The sequence below is a fragment of the Molossus molossus genome, unplaced genomic scaffold (assembly GCF_014108415.1).
Source record: "Molossus molossus isolate mMolMol1 unplaced genomic scaffold, mMolMol1.p scaffold_m16_p_15, whole genome shotgun sequence".
Classification (NCBI taxonomy): domain Eukaryota; kingdom Metazoa; phylum Chordata; class Mammalia; order Chiroptera; family Molossidae; genus Molossus; species Molossus molossus.
Window position 1 is genome coordinate 44,497,488 of NW_023425350.1, and position 16,508 is coordinate 44,513,995.

A 16,508-nucleotide genomic window follows, 5' to 3' on the forward strand; every position below is an offset into this window, starting at 1 on the left:
GCTTTATTGCCCCAGTCCTCTAATGACTTTCCACTTCAGTTTAGCTGCTTACTGCTCTTGGAATAGCAATGGCAATTAAGTTTTAAAAATTTATGGAAAAGCATAAAGTAGTATACAATTTCAGATTAATATTATTATGAATGAGCTATTTGGCTGAAGATAGACTACAAAGCTAAAATAATGGATTCATTTAACAATTTACTTAGTACTTTTTTTTCTTTATTGATTTTTATTATTTTTTAGAGTAGAACAGAAAACCACTTTAATAATAAACTTTTTTTCTTTATTGATATTAGAGAGAGAGAGGAAGGGATAGAAACATTGGTGAAAGAGACACAGTGATCGGCTGCCTCCTGCATACCTCCCACTGGGGATTGGGCCCACCATGTGCCCTAACTGGGATCAAACCAGCGACTTCTTGGTGCATGGGTCAACGCTCAATCACTGAGCCACACCGGCCGGGCCTTAGTACTTCTTATGGACAAGATATTGTACAGTTTTAGTATGTTAAACCAAGCTTGATTATTAGCCACTGTGAAATTATGTCAGATTTCATCAGAGAACTAATTAATTTTATTTAAAAATTTTTATTTTATTATTTCTCCACCATAGTACTGGATATTTAAAAACTAGGTTATAGTTATTAACATAGAATTTGAGTGACATGGAATTTTTAACAATAGCTATTCTGCTATTTGATATTTGTAAAGGGAATATTTTTGTACTTATGAAAAGTTTATTCTCATTACTGTCACTTGATGACCCTTTTGTGAAACTTAATCATTGATTATGAATCACTCAAAATATGATCTGTAGTTAAGAAGCTATCTTTTTCGCCCTGGCCGGTTTGGCTCAGCGGTTAGAGCGTCGGCCTGCGGTCCGGGGAGACCTGGGTTCGGTTCCCGCTGGGGGCGTGTACCTCGGTTGCAGTTTGTCCCCGGCCCTGGTCAGTCGTGTGGGTGGCAGCCACTCGATGTGTTCCTTTCATATCAATGTTTCTCTCTCTCTCTCTCTGTTCCTCTCTCTCCCTCCCACTCTACCTGAACAAAAAATAGAAAATGTCCTCAGGTGAGGATAAAAAAAAAAAAAAAGAAGCTATCTTTTTCTAGTTATCTGCCTAATTCAAATTTATTACTTTTTCTGTCATTATAGTCTATTGCATCTGCAGACATGGATTTCAACCAGCTTGAAGCATTCTTGACTGCTCAAACCAAAAAGCAAGGAGGGATCACATCTGATCAAGCTGCTGTCATTTCTAAATTCTGGAAGAGTCATAAGGCAAAGATTCGAGAGAGCCTGATGAACCAGAGTCGCTGGGACAGTGGGCTTCGGGGCCTGAGCTGGAGAGTTGATGGCAAATCACAGTCAAGGCACTCAGCTCAGATACACACCCCTGTTGCCATAATGGAGCTGGAAATAGGGAAAAGTGGACAGGTGAGTTCAACTTCAATTTCCCATTGTAAACTGGATTTTCCCTCACATCTTAGTAATACATTTAAATTGATTTTATGTAACAGTCTTCTTTGCAGAGATAGTGAGAAAATAGGAAGAGATCCTGTTTCCTAGAATCCCACTTCAGAGATGGAATCATCTAAAAATTTTAATACTCCCAATTTTGTACAGAGTCTAGAAACCAGCTTCAGGGTCTGGCAGTTATCGCAGAAGAACAAAATGGGGCAATAAGGTGATTTTACAGAAGTTGACCACTACTCCATTTTGGTTCAACCTCAGAATTCTTGTCATTTGGTCAGAATCTCCAAGGCAATGATAGAGATGCCAAGTAAAGACCAAGAATTGAGATTGAACAACACAGAACAAAACTATCTCACCTAGTCATCTTTATAGACAGTCAGGTATAGGGGACAATGTATCTTAAGTACTGTTTTTGTTCCTAAAGGCCCTAAGTGTTCTCGCTTTGTTCTTGAGCCCACAGTAATTTTTAATTTGATCTTGATTGTTTACAAAATACTGCTGCTTTTTCTTACAGTTATTATAGCAGATAATTTTAGCATCGACATGGTTTTTCTTGAAGTCATTTGGTTTGTGCTCCAGATGACTGCCAGATCAGACTTTTAATGACCTGGTGCGTATGTCTTTTGGGGGGAAAAAAGCAGCAACTTGTAATTAGGCAGAGAAAACCCAGATCACTGAATTAGCTAACTAGATTTATTTTCAGGTAAATAATGAAATACGTACTTCTGTTACATTCTATAATGGAAATGTATTATTTTCTTCTAATGATGAGAACATTTTTAGCTTGCAGATTTTCTCATATATTCCCTTCTTCAGTTTCTTAGGATTTTTCAGTGTCTGTAGTTCCATAATGACTTTGTTTTTAATTTAAAATATAATTCCTTTAAAAATATATAATTATGCTTTAAAATACATACATTTGGAGGATCTTTTATTCATTTATTGTAAAACAATGCTAATTGCCTTTATTGACCTTGATTTGTCTGACCCTAAAGTCCATTCTCTCTTTTTTATTTTTTTATCCTCACCCGAGGACATTTTTCCATTTTTTATTCAGATAGAGCGGGAAGGAGAGAGAGGAAGAGAGAGAAACATCGATGTGAAAGGGACACATCGAGTGGCTGCCACCCGCACAACCAACCAGGGCCGGGGACAATGTTCAACCAAAGTACATGCCCTTAGCGGGAACCGAACCCGGGTCTCTGTGGACTGCAGGCCGACGCTCTAACTGCTGAGCCAAACTGGCCAGGGCTTTTTTTTTAGTAGTTTTTTTTGTTTTGTTTTTGTTTTTTTAAAGTCCATTCTTTTAACCACTGTGTTATATGGCCTTCCTTCTTTTGTTCTTAGACTAAAAATCTGACAGATTTCAAGGTGTGATAAGTACAGGTAGATATTTCACCAGTAATATTCATTTTTTAAAAAATATATTTTTATTGATTTTATTTTATTTTATTTTTTTAATTTTTTTTTTATCCTCACCCGAGGATATTTTTCCATTTTTTTGTACAGATAGAGTGGGAGGGAGAGAGAGGAAGGGAGAGAGAGTGAGAAACATGGACGTGAAGGGACACATTGAGTGGCTGCCACCCGCACGACCAACCAGGGCCGGGGACAAACTGCAACCGAAGTACGTGCCCTTAGCGGGAACCGAACCCGGGTCTCTCCGGACCGCAGGCGGACGCTCTAACCGCTGAGCCAAACCGGCCAGGGCTATTTTTATTGATTTTAGAGAGAAAGGAAGGGAGAGAGAGAAACATAAATCGCTGCTTCCTGTATATACCCCAACTGGGGATTGAACCCGAAACTCAGGCCATGTGCCCTGACCAGGAATCCAACCGAGACCTCTCAGGCCATGAGACGATGCTCAATCCACTGAGCCACACTGGCTGGGCTAATTTTAAAATATACCTAAAATTTGACTACTTCTCACCATCCCTCAATATGTTCAGATCACCATCATTTCTCTCCTAGATTATAATAACATCATCCTAACTGATAGCTCTGCACCTGCTCTTTAGCTTATTCTCAACACACAGAAGTGTATCAATAGAGTAATTTTGCTAAAGCATAAGTCAGATAATGTATTCATGGTTCTCATCTCACTCTAGTGGCTTTCTGTCTCAATCAGGTATTAATAGTGCTCTCCCTTAGTCTATTTTAGCTAGACCCAATGTTCTCCTTGCTTATTCCTGGAATATGCCAGGCAATACCTCTTTAGGGTCTGTGCATTTGCTGTTCCTCTCCCCTGATTGGTTGGTCTTCCCCCAGTTATCTGCATAGTTACATTTTCCCTTTACTGAGATTTTTTTTTAAATTACCTTCTCAAGGTTTTCACTGACCACCTCTCTAAAGGTTTAGTCCTCCACTTACTGCTTTATTTTTTAAAAACTTTATTGAGCTATAATTTTCTTTTTTTTTTTAATCCTCACCCGAGGACATTTTTCCATTTTTTGTTCAGGTAGAGTGGGAGGGAGAGAGAGGAACAGAGAGAGAGAGAGAGAAACATCGATGTGAAAGGGACACATCGAGTGGCTGCCACCCGCACAACCGACCAGGGCCGGGGACAAACTGCAACCGAGGTACGGGCCCTTAGCGGGAACCGAACCCGGGTCTCTCAGGACCGCAGGCCGACGCTCTAACCGCTGAGCCAAACCGGCCAGGGCGAGCTATAATTTTCATACAGTAAACTGTATCCATTTGAATTGTCTGATGTGATTAGTTTTGGCTGGTTTATACACTTTTGAAACCACTACAGTCAAAAGACAGTGTCTATCATCCCCTAAAAGTTTTCTTGTGTCCCTCTCTTCACCTCAATTCCTTGGCAACCAATGATCTATCTTTTGCTACCATAGATTAATTTTTTTCTGCTTTATTTTTTCTTTGTGTCACTTACTATTACCTAGCTTGCTATATATAGTTGACCCTTGAACAACACGGATTTGAACTGCATGGGTCCACTTTTACATGGATTTTTTTCCCCAGTAAATATACAGTCAGCCCTCCATATCCCTGGGTTTTGCATCTGTGATTGAGAATCCATAGATATGAAGGGCCAACTGTATACATTGTTCTACATCATTTTATACGAAGTACTTGAGCACCCCAGGACTTTGGTATCTACAAGGAGTCCTAGAGCCAATCCTCTGTAAATACTGAGGGACTGTAGTTAAGTTTTTGGTGAGTCAAAAGTTATATGCAGATTTTTGACTGCATGGGGGGGTGGTTGGCAGTTGGTGCTCTTAACACCTGCATTATTCAAGAGTCAACTGTATGGGGCAGGGGCAAGAGGGTATCAGGAGGAGGTTGTCAATGGGGAAAAAGGAGAAACATCTGGAACAAAAATAAAGAGTTAACTGTAGCCCTGGCTGGTTTGGCTCAGTGGTTAGAGTGTTGACCTGTGGACCAAAGAGTTGCGGGTTTGATTCTGGTCAAGGGCATGTACCTTGGTTGCAGTTCGATCCCTAGCCTTGAATGGGGTCATTTGGGAGGCAACCAATCAAGGTGTTTCTCTCACATTGATGTTTCTCTCTCTCTCTCTCCTTCCCTCCCTCCTACTCTATCTGAAAATCATTGGAAAAATATCCTTGAATGAGGATTTAAAATAAAAGTCATCTTTATTTTGTTTTACTTATTTTATTTTATTTTCTTATCCTTACCTGAGGACATTTTCCCATTTTTTTGTTCAGGTAGAGTGGGAGGGAGAGAGAGAGGAACAGAGAGAGAGAGAGAGAAACATCGACGTAAAAGGAACACATTGAGTGGCTGCCACCCGCACGACTGACCAGGGCCGGGGACAAACTGCAACTGGGTAAGCGCCCCTAGCAGGAACCAAACCCGGGTCTTTCAGGACCGCAGGTCGACGCTCTAACCGCTGAGCCAAACGGGCCAGGGCTGTTTTACTTATTAATCTCGTCTGTGTTTCACATTAGCATATAAGAGGGGCCAAGACTTTTTGCTGTTTTGATCACTGTTGTATCCTTAAGGTCTAGGATCTAGGATGCTTCCTGGCATATAGTGTTCAGTAAACATTTGTTGAATGAATAAATGAGTCACATAATTTGCTATTTACTAAATATCTACCATGTATGAGGCCCTGAATAGGTGTTGGGGATATATCAGTGAACAATATAGACAAGTCCCTTATCTTATGGAGCTGACAGTAGAAAAAATATAGTCATTAGTGTAAGAACGTACATCAGGGCCCTGGCCAGTTTGCTCAGTGGTCAGAGCGTCGGCCTGCAGTCCAGAGAGACCCGGGTTCGGTTCCTGCTGAGGGCATGTACCTCGGTTGCAATTTGTCCCTGGCCCTGGTTGATCGTGTGGGTGGCAGCCACTCGATGTGTCCCTTTCACATCGATGTTTCTCTCTCTCTCCCTCCCACTGTATCTGAACAAAAATTGGAAAAATGTTCTCGGGTGAGGATAAAAAAAAAAAAAGAACGTACATCAGAGACTGAAGAGTTACCAAAGCTCAGAAGAGGGAATGGCTCTCTTTACTCAGGAAACTGAGGAAGGCAGTTCTGAGGAGGTAACATTTACATTTGATTTCTCTGACGACTTCAACTCTCTTATTTCAAGCTGAGTGTCATGCACTAAGAACAATAAAAAAGTTGATACATGCAGTACAAAAATCTCTAGAGTTTATAAACATAACTCTTGCATATGACACATAGGTGTGACTTTGGCGGTAGTTTAGTACAGGTTCCTGATGATTGTCATTTCTTTTTAATTTTTACCACTTCCTACACATTGGTTTTTCAGTAGCAAGAAGTACATTGGCAGAAAAATTGTTGCAAGCAATAACAAGACTCATTTAGTGCAGTGGGTTCTCAGCATCACTATTTATCAGACGCACCTGAGGAGCTTTAAGAACGAATGGCTGCTCAGACCCCACCTCAGAGTAAGGGGCTCCCACTTTAGTTTGAGCGAGGGAGGCTTCTCTAAGGATGCAGGCTGATCTGGAAGCGCACAATACAGGCAGAGGGATGGACAAAGGCAAGAAGTTGGCCTTGTTAAAAAACTTGGATTTTTATTCCACGTATAATAGGAAATCATTGGAGGGTTTCAAACAAGGAATAAGGCAATGTGATTTATGTTTGCATAGGATTATATTGATTCACATGTGAAGGATGGATTATAATATAGTCAAAAGTGAAGCCATGATACTGAGATCCCAGGAAAGTAATTACTAAGGTTGGAATAGTTTTTTTGCAGTTCTTTTTTACCTCCAAATCTCTGTGTGATACTAGTTAGGTAAAATGGGATCTCAAGATAAAAAACAAAAAAGCCCAAAACTTAATCCTTTATTCTGTTAGCAAGGTTAGGTATCCAAAATGAACAGAGCCTAAATTAATACTCTACTTCAAAATGGAGTTATATTTGAAATGGGACTTTGGACATTCTCCATTCTACATTTCCACTTCTGTTCCACAATTATGAAAATTTTTGTTCTTTTTAAAGTTTATTGTAACTTGTTTCAAAATTTGTTTGTCAAGCCTAGAGATAACTAATAAAAATCAATATTATGCCAAAAGAAAGAAAAAGTGAAGCCAAGAGAACACTTAGAAAGAGCCATCATAGTGGTTCAGGTGAAATAATATTAGCAGGGTAGATGGAGATAATTTTAGCAGTCAAGGTGGGGAGAAGTAAGCAGATAGAAGGAATGTTTTGAATGTAGATGAGTTACTTTGAGATGAATTGGAAAGGGATATGGAAAATGAAAGAGTGAGGAATTGGCGCTAACTCTTTTTGCATTAATGTTAGTATAAATTGGTAATCCTAGTCTTTAACAGTTTTACTGCTAAGTTGACCATCTAATATACAACTTAAGTTTTTTGATAGCTATAATTAGCCCTTCCACTTGGGGAAAAAATAAACCAGAAGAAATTATTTAACATTTGGCAGTTAACGCCCTGGCCAGTTTGGCTCAGCGGTTGGAGTGTTGGGCCTGCGGACCAGAGAGTCCCGGGTTTGGTTCCCAGTAGGGGCACCTACCAAAAAACAAACAAACAACAACAACAAAAACAAACAAAAAACACATTTGGCAGTTAAGAAAATACTGTTTGTGCTGAAGTACTTTTATTTTTAAACTCCCAATTTATGAAGAGATGCATTTGAGATTATTGAGTTTAAATTTTTCCTAGTAGGCTTAAAAAAATCTTTCTTATGATATGCCCTTTTCTATATGTATATTATACTTCAATAAAAAGATTTAAAGAGGGAGAGAAAGATATGAGTGTTTTTGCAAACTTGTTGACTCTCTGAGAACAGGACTTTGGCACTGCTGAAGTCCTTAGCTTCTGACTAGTAACCTGCCAACAGGCAGCCCCTGGTTTTGGACTTCTTTCAGATTTTTGCTGTTCCGGCTCTCTGATTCTATTCTTGTGGACAGATGGGGTGATTGAGAGGAAGCCAGGAAACCAAGTTTTAAGAGGACTTGGAAACAATTTTTGAATGTCAGTGCTTTTTGCTAAACTCAGAGTGACAGTGTATCTTGCCCAGCAGTGTTGAAACTGCTTGTGTTTATCTAGTGTTTGTGCACTGGCTGGTTGATTGTGGGCTTCATTCCAGGCCACTGCTCTACTGCCAAGATGCACATAGAAGGCCTCTGGCTCAAATCCATTCTTAGCATTTGCTTTTTATTGTGAAAAATATATATAACATAAAATTTACCATTTAATCATTTTCAAGTGTCAGGTCAGTTGTATTAAGTACATTCACAATGTTATGTAAACATAATCATTCTCTATTTCCAGAACTTTTTCATTATCCCAAATAGGAACTCTGTATCCATTAAACAGTAACTCCTCATTCCCACCTCTCTCTGGCTCCTGGTAACTGCTGTCTACTTTATGTATCTGTGTATTTACCTATTCTAGGTACCTCATATAAGTGGAATCCTACAATATTTGCCCTATTGTGTGTGGTTTATTTTGTGTAGCAGTGTCTTAGGATTTATCCATGTTGTAGTATGTGTCAGAGTTTTATTCCTTTTAAAGGCTGAATCATATTCCAGTGTGTGTATCTGCCACGTTTTATTTTTCCATTAATATGTTGATGGACATTTGAGTTGTTTTGTACCTTTTGACAATTGTGAATAATGTTACAATATACACAGATGTACACATATCAGTTTGAGTACCTGTTTTTCATTCTTTTGCTTGTATACCTAGGAGTGGAATTGCTGGATCATATGTTAATTCTGTTTAACTTTTTGAGACACTGCCAAATGATTTTCCACAGTGGCTGTGTTATTTTACATTCTTTCTGACAGTGCACAAAGGTTCCAATTTCTGCACATTCTCATCAACATTTGTTATTTTCTGGATGTATGTGTGTGTATAAATTGCCATCCTAATGGATATGAAGTGGTATCTCATTGTGAATTTGAATTATATTCCCTAATGATTAGTGATGTTGAGCATCTTTTCATGTGTGCTTACTGGCCTTTTGAAACCTTCTTTGGAGAAATATTTATTCAAGTCCTTTGCCTATTTTTTAATCTGGTTGTTTTTTGTTGTTATTGTTCAGTTGTAGGAGTTTTTAATATATGCTGGATAGCAGTCTCTTATCAGATATTCTCTCACATCCTGTGGGTTTTCTTTTCACTCTAGATAATATCCTTTAATGCATAAAAGTTTATATTTTGCTATAGTCCAATATATGCATTTTTTCTTTTGTGTCATGTGCTTTTGGTGTCATATCCAAGAAATTATTGCCAAATCCAGTGTCATGACCTTTTCCCCCTATATATTCTTTAAAAAAAAATATTTTTATTGATTTTTTTGTTTTTTTCAGAGAGAGAGAGAGAGATGAAGGGAGAGAGAGAAACATCGATATGAAAGAGAAACATTGATTAGCTGCCTCCCTCACACCCCCTACTGGGGATTGAGCCTGCAACCCAGGCATGTGCCCTGACTGGGAATTGAACCAGGACCTCTCAGTCCATGAGATGATCCTCAATCCACTGAGTCACACCTGCCAGGCATTCCCTATATTTTCTTCTAAAAGTTGTATAGTTTCTAAGAGTTTTATGGTTTTAGCTCTTAACATTTAGGTCTTTAATTCATATTGAGTTCATTTTTGTGTATGGTGTAAGACCATTCTTAGCACTTTTGTATGGATTTTTTTTTTTGGTACGTGCCCCTAGCAGGAACTGAACCTAGGACTCTGTGGTCCGCAGGCTGACGCTCCAACCACTGAGCCAAACCAGCCGGGTTTTTTTTTTTGAATCCTCACCTGAGGATATTCTTTCATTTTTATGTTCAGATAGAGTGGAAAAGAGAGAGAGGGATTGAGGGAGAGAGAAACATTAATGTGAGAGAGACACATCGATGTGAGAGAGACACATCGATTGGTTGCCTCCCACACAACCCCAACCAGGGGTTGAACTGCAACTGAGGTATGTGCCCTTGACCAGAATCGAACCTGTGACTCATTGGTCTGCAGGGTGACGCTCTAACCACTGAGCAAAACGGGCCAGGGCTGTATGGACGCTCTAACCACTGAGCAAACGGGCAGGGCTGTATGGATTTTTAAAAATAACTCTCAATTGGGAAAACAGAAAGTGGGACTTTTGAACTTGAAGTTAAGTTTCAGGTTTATCTTGATTTTAAACTTTATAATAGCTTTGTGTATAATAAAGAGGGCTCAGTAGTATCAAGATGCAGGTGACAATAATGATGAGTGGTAGTCATTAGGAACTAGCTCAGATTAACTGCCAAATAAGCTCAACTTTCTTTTTATTGCCAGGGTTATTAACCTAAGTAGATTAGAGGAAGTCAGAAATACAGGAAGTATTTTAATAAATTATTTGTGGATTTAATAAGTCCTGTGGATACATTAGAGAAACATGAATTATGCTGATAAAGCTAGTGAGAGTGGTGACATTTAAACAGTATTGATCACAAATGAGTTTGACCTGTCATCCTGTGATACTTCCTCCTCATACACTCCCCTTAATCTAGGGGAAGCAGCCTCACCTTCTAAGAATGCAATTTAAGGCTTCTGTACTGTATCACCTACTTATATCGTATAGTTCAACCATGTGGGACTGTATTTTTCATACATGCATATTCTTTCCTGTTGCTACTTGGAATATTCTTGATTCATCCTCATTAAAAAAAACACACAACTTATTTTAGAGTGGGAGGAAGTGGGGGGAGAGAGAGAAAGACAGAAAGAAACATCAGTTGGTTGCCTTCCACACGTGTCCTGGCTGAGGATCAAACCCTAAACCTAAGTATGTGCCCTGACTGGGAATCAAACTTGTGACCTTCCAGTGCATGGACAACTCTCCAACCAACTAAGCCACACTGGCCAGGGCTATCCCCATTTAAAAAAGAAAAAAATGTTTTTATTGAATTTTTAGAGAGAGAGAGAAAAACATCGGTGTGAGAGAGCCACATAGATCAGCTTCCTCTTGCATGTCCCCTACTAGGAATCAAGCCTGAAACCCGGGCATGTGTCCTGACCAGGAATCGAACTGAGACCTCTCAGTCCATAGGATGAAGCCCAGTCCACTGAGCCACACCAGTCAGGCAGCACCCCCATTTTTACTTGCTAAAATCTTGTCTCTTTTTTCAGAGTCCATATTACTGCCATGAATTTCTCCCCAGTTATCTCAGCTGGATCTGATCATCTAAATACTCAGGATATTTTGAACTTTTCTATAACATTTGATACAACTTAGATTAAAACAAAATTTTTTTCTTTATTGATTTTAGAGAGAGAGGAAGGGAGAGAGAGAAACATTGATGAGAGAGAACATCAATGCATGGCTGACTTCTCTCAGCACTGGCCCCCACCCTGCTCTATTTAACTAGAATAGTTCATAAGATGGCATCTATATAAGATTTTATTGAAATTTTATTTGAAGAAAGGTATCTATATTTAACTTTGGAAATAAATGGCTTAGCTAATGTTGTTATGTCAGAAATGTAAATATGGAGTGGTATTGCCAAAGAAATGAAATATTTTACCCTTCCTATCATATTACATAGTACATTGTAGTAGTTCATTAATTAGTAAATCCTTTGTGGCCAAGATCTTTGGAATGCTACATATGGGATGTAACTTCCATCAATATGTTGAAGGGGTTCAGAACAGGTCTCCTCAGAATGTGCCACTTTGGTATGTGAATTATTTTGAACTGAAGACAATCAAGACCCTGCAGGCTCACAAGAAACTTTTAGCTCTCCCTTCAAGAATTAAAATTGGGCCCAGGTGGTGTGGCTCAGTTGATTGAGCATTATCCCATGCACCAATTGGATCATTACCGGTTTGATTCCTGATCAGGGCATATTTCCAGGTTGCAGGCTCAATCCCCAGTAAGGGGCATGCATGAGGCAGTCCGTCAGTATTTCTCTCTCATTGATGTTTCTGTCTCTCTCTCCCTCTTCCTTCCTCTGTATATAGAAATCAATTAAAGCCCTGGCCAGTTTGGCTCAGCAGTTAGAACATCAGCCCTCGGACCATTGAGTCACGGGTTTGATTCTGGTCAAGGGCATGTACCTTGGTTGCTGTTTGTACCTGGCCCTGGTTGGGTCATTTGGGAGGCAACCAGTCGATGTGGCTCTATCACTTCAATGCTTCTCTCTGTCTCTCTCCCTCCCTCCCTCCCTCTCACTCTATCTGATGATAAATGGAAAAATGTCCTCTGATGAGGAATAAAAAAATATATATATATATAAAATAAATAAATAAAAATCAATTAAAAATATTAAAAACAATATAAATTGAGGGACTTGCCCATAATAAGAGTTATCACCAGAAATAACTTTTTGTGATCTGTCTATAAGGCAGGGCAAACTTCTAATTAATGAACATCTGATCTTATTGTCCTGAGGATTACCTTCCTCCCCTCTGAAGAAGGTGCCTTACTTCATCCTTAGCTCAGAAAGTTGTATATACCTCATTTTCCCTTTCTGTCTCTGAACCTCTTTTGTATGTGGGGTCTCTGACTCTCTTATATATGTAGAGTTCCTATATGTATGTATGTAATTAAATTCATTTATTTTCTGTTGTTAATATCATCTGTCTATGTAGTTTAATTATTAGTCTAGCTGAAAGAACCTAGAGGAAAGTTCTTCTTTCCCCACACTATAAAAATGTGAGATGATTGCTGTGAGAGGTGCTATTTTTTAGTTTTACTCTTATTCATATTTGGATTACAATTTAATTTTATGGATTTCCAACAGGGACTGATTCAGAGAGATGACCTTTGGTGATGGTGTTTTACACTGGAGTCACGATGATCCCCAGAAGTGCCTCAAAGTTTATCAAGGGAGGGGAAAGGTGGAGCTTAGGTATAGAGGGCTCTGGCTTCAGCATCTACTTCAGTCAATGCACATGCAATTTTATCTATTTAATTTGTGGGGTTCCACAAAATATTTAGTTTGAAAGAGGATTCTGGGGCTAAAATTTGAAACAACCAGATTAATAGGAAGACCTAGGAGTTAGGAAACCTACAGTCCAGTTCTGACTATCCCATTAACTAATTTTGGAGCATTTGGGACATGTTTCTTTGTCTCCTCATTTTGGCTGCCTCCCTGTGTATGTATTAGGTAGAGCTCCCAGGCTTGGTAGGGTTGCCTATTGTTGTAGGTGTCCTGTAGGGTCCAGTGGCATAACCTCTCTGATAATCCCAGTTGGGAACTTGAGGTGCACCCTTCATGCGGACTCTATACCTTTCCGTTGTAACTGAGTCTTGATTTCTGTTGGCATGTCAATGGGAGAGATTTACTCAAGGTGATCAGCTGCAAGGACTGGCTATGACAACTGACCACCGACCACCGACCTCTGACCACCTTAGAGAATCAGCTGTGCAGGGACCCACCACACAAAGCAAGACTTACTTCAACGGGGCTCTGGTACCCACTGAGTCCGCCCCTTAAGATTGTCGCTTGTGGAGGTGGTTGGGTGGTGGTGCTTCACTGTGGTCTGAAGCTGTCCATGGGGTGTGCTGGCTCTGGGACCTCCTGGAAGGCATAAGCTAAGTAAGGTCAGCCACTGCCTGTGTTCTATGCAGGGTCACCAGAAATAAGCTTCAAAGCTATCTGCAGACAGCTGCTTTTTGTGCTGAGCTTGATGGTGCCCAGGCAAGGCCAAGCTGTGAACCATGGCACTGGAACCCTGAGCTAGGGGGTCTGGTATGGGACTGGGACTCCTTGCTCCTCAGGGAGAACGTTCATAGCCAAGGTATCCCTCCTGATTTTTATCCACCACATGTGGGTGTGGAACCAGCTCTTCCGCACCTCCGCCCATTCTACTAGTCTTGATATGGCTTCTTTAATTTTGTAATTGTAGGCCTTCCATTCAGCTTGATTTCAGGTGGTTCTAGATGGTTGTTCTGTAGTTTAGCTGTAATTTTGATATGGTTGTGGGAGGAGGTGAATACCATGTTTACCTACACTGCCATCTTGACTGGAAGTCTCCCTCAGTTTTTAAAACCACTATCTGAAAACAATTCTATGAGGTAGACAGAGTTAGTTCTACTTTACATATGAAAAACAGAGAAAGATATATTAAAACTACTTGCCTAATGCTACAAAGAACAGAACAAAACTCCAGGAGAAGAACTAAATAAAATGGAGATAACAATCTAACAGATGCAGCATTCAAAACACTGGTTATAAGGATGCTCTAGGTATTTGCTGAGGACCTCAAGAGCATAAAAAAGGATCAGTCAGAAATGAAAGATGCACTATCTGAAATAAAGAATAATTTATAGGGAATCGATAGTAGAGCAGGTGAAACAAAGACGCAAACCATTAATTTGGAAAATAAGGAAGCAAAAAACACCCATTCAGAACAGCAAAATGAAAAAAGAATCCAAAAAATGAGGATCGTGTAAAGAGCCTCTGGGACAACGTCAAGCGTACCAATATTTGCATCATGGGGGTGCCAGAAGAAGAGAGAGAACAAGAAATTGAAAACCTATTTGAAAAAATAATGACAGAAAACTTCCTTAACTTGGTGAAGGAAACAGACATACAAGTCCAGGAAGCACAGAGAGTCCCAAACAAGATGAACCCTTAGAGGCCCACACAAAGACACATCATCATCAAAATGCAAAAGGTTAACAAGAGCTTTAACTGGTCCAAGGGCTGGAGAAAGCTGATGTTCCAGCCCAGCAGTCAGGCAGGGGGAAAACAGTCCTTACTTCTTTTTTTTTTTTTACTCTGTTCAGGTCCTTGATGGATTGGATGGTGCCCACCCACATTGAGAAGGGCAATCTTCTTGATGGCATCGACTGATTCAAATGTTAGTCTCATCCAGAAACACCCTCACAGACACACCTAAAAATAATGTTTCTGGGTACCCCATGGCACAGTCAAGTTGACACATAGTTTGAGCATCACAGTATATGGAACACTCAGGAAATGAAAATATGTATTCAGAATAACTTGGGGATGGTTTACAGAAAATATTTATCACATTGTCTTTAGATTATAAAGTATGGCAAGAAAATCAATATATGAGTCATTAGGGAAAATATAACAAATAAATTTTTTCATTATTTTTTTGTTAATCCTCACCCAAGGATATTTTTTCTATTGATTTTTAGATAAAGTGGAAGGGAGGGAGGGAGAGAGAGAGGGAAACATTGATATGAGAGAGAGACATCAATTGGTTGCCTCCCACATGACCTCAACCAAGGCCAGGGATTGAACCTGTGGCCAAGGTACATGCCTTTGACTAGGATTCAAACCCAAGATCCTTTGGTCCATGGACCAACACTCTAACTGCTGAGCCAAACTGGCCAGAGCAAATTTTATTTTTCTTAAATTTACTTCTTTGACCATTTAAAAAAATATATTTTTATGCTTGAAATGGCTACTCACGTCTTCAACAATGCTTTTTAATTATGACCCCTTCAAATTCTTAGCAGTCACTGGGGCCAGGGATCGAACCTGCAACCCAGATACATGCCCTTGACTTGGAATTGAACCCATGACCCTTTGGTGAATGGGCTGATGCTCCAACCACCGAGCCACACTGGCCAGGAAGGTGGTGGTTTCATTTTTTTTTTTTTATCCTCACCCAAGGACTTTTTAAAAAAAAATCTTTATTGTTGAATGTATTACAGATGTTCCTCATTTTTCCCCCCATTGACCCCCTCCTCCCCACTCCCGCCCCCCTCCCACTTTTTCCCACACTATTGTCTGTGTCCATTGGTTATGCATATAAGTTCTTTGGTTTATTTCTTCCCACCCTCCAACCCCCTTTCCCTTTGAGGTTTGTCAGTCTAGCAATGAATTTGTACTTCTTAATCCCTTCACCTTTTTCACCCATTCCCCGAACCCCCCTCCCATCTGGCAACCAACAAAATGTTCTCTATCTACGAGAATGTTTCTGTTCTGCCTGTTCATTTTGTTTGTAGATTCCATTGTCGATAGATATGTATTCATTGCCATTTTGTTTGTTCATATATTTTATCTTTTTCTTCAAAAAGACCCTTCACCATTTCATATAATAACGGTTTGGTGGTGATGAACTCCTTTAACTTTTTCTTGTCTGGGAAACTCTTTATATGTCCATCGATTCTAAATGACAGCTTTGCAGGATAGAGTAATCTTGGTTGTAGGTTCTTGCTTTTCATTACTCTGAATATTTCTTGCCACTCCCTTCTGGCCTGCAAAGTTTCTTTTGAGAAATCAGCTGACAGCCTTATGGGAACTCCCTTGTAACTAGCTGCCTTTCTCTTGCTGCTTTTAAGATTCTCTCTGTCTTGAACCTTTTGCATTTTGATGATGATGTGTCTTGGTGTGGGCCTTTTGGGGTTCATTTTGTTTGGGACTCTCTGTGCTTCCTGGACTTGTATGTCTGTTTCCTTCACCAAGTTAGGAAAGTTTTCTGCCATTATTGTTTCAAACAGGTTTTCGATTTCTTGTTCTCTCTCTTTTCCTTCTGGCACCCCCAAGATGCGAATGTTGGCACGCTTGAAGTTGTCCCAGAGGCTCCTTACACTATCCTCATTTTTTTGGATTCTTTTTTCTTTTTGCTGTTCTGATTGGGCGTTTTTTGCTTCCTTAT

The 16,508-nt window shown here is 39.7% G+C and overlaps 1 protein-coding gene across 15 annotated transcripts in view; it reads left to right on the plus strand.

Annotated features, from left to right (window-relative positions):
• COMMD1 (copper metabolism domain containing 1) overlaps window positions 1-16,508 on the plus strand; it is a 112,961-nt gene that overhangs the window by 34,624 nt on the left and 61,829 nt on the right. For 14 of the 15 annotated variants that reach the window (XR_004959728.1, XR_004959727.1, XR_004959730.1 and 11 more), the window contains one exon: window positions 1,153-1,434. Coding sequence is in view for 11 of the 15 variants with exons in the window: in XM_036263422.1 (XP_036119315.1) it covers window positions 1,153-1,434 (282 nt within the window). In the remaining 4 variants the exon portion in view is untranslated. Of the gene's footprint in view, window positions 1-1,152; window positions 1,435-14,661; window positions 14,713-16,508 lie in introns of those variants that run through there. The other variant, XM_036263424.1, reaches the window with a different exon arrangement.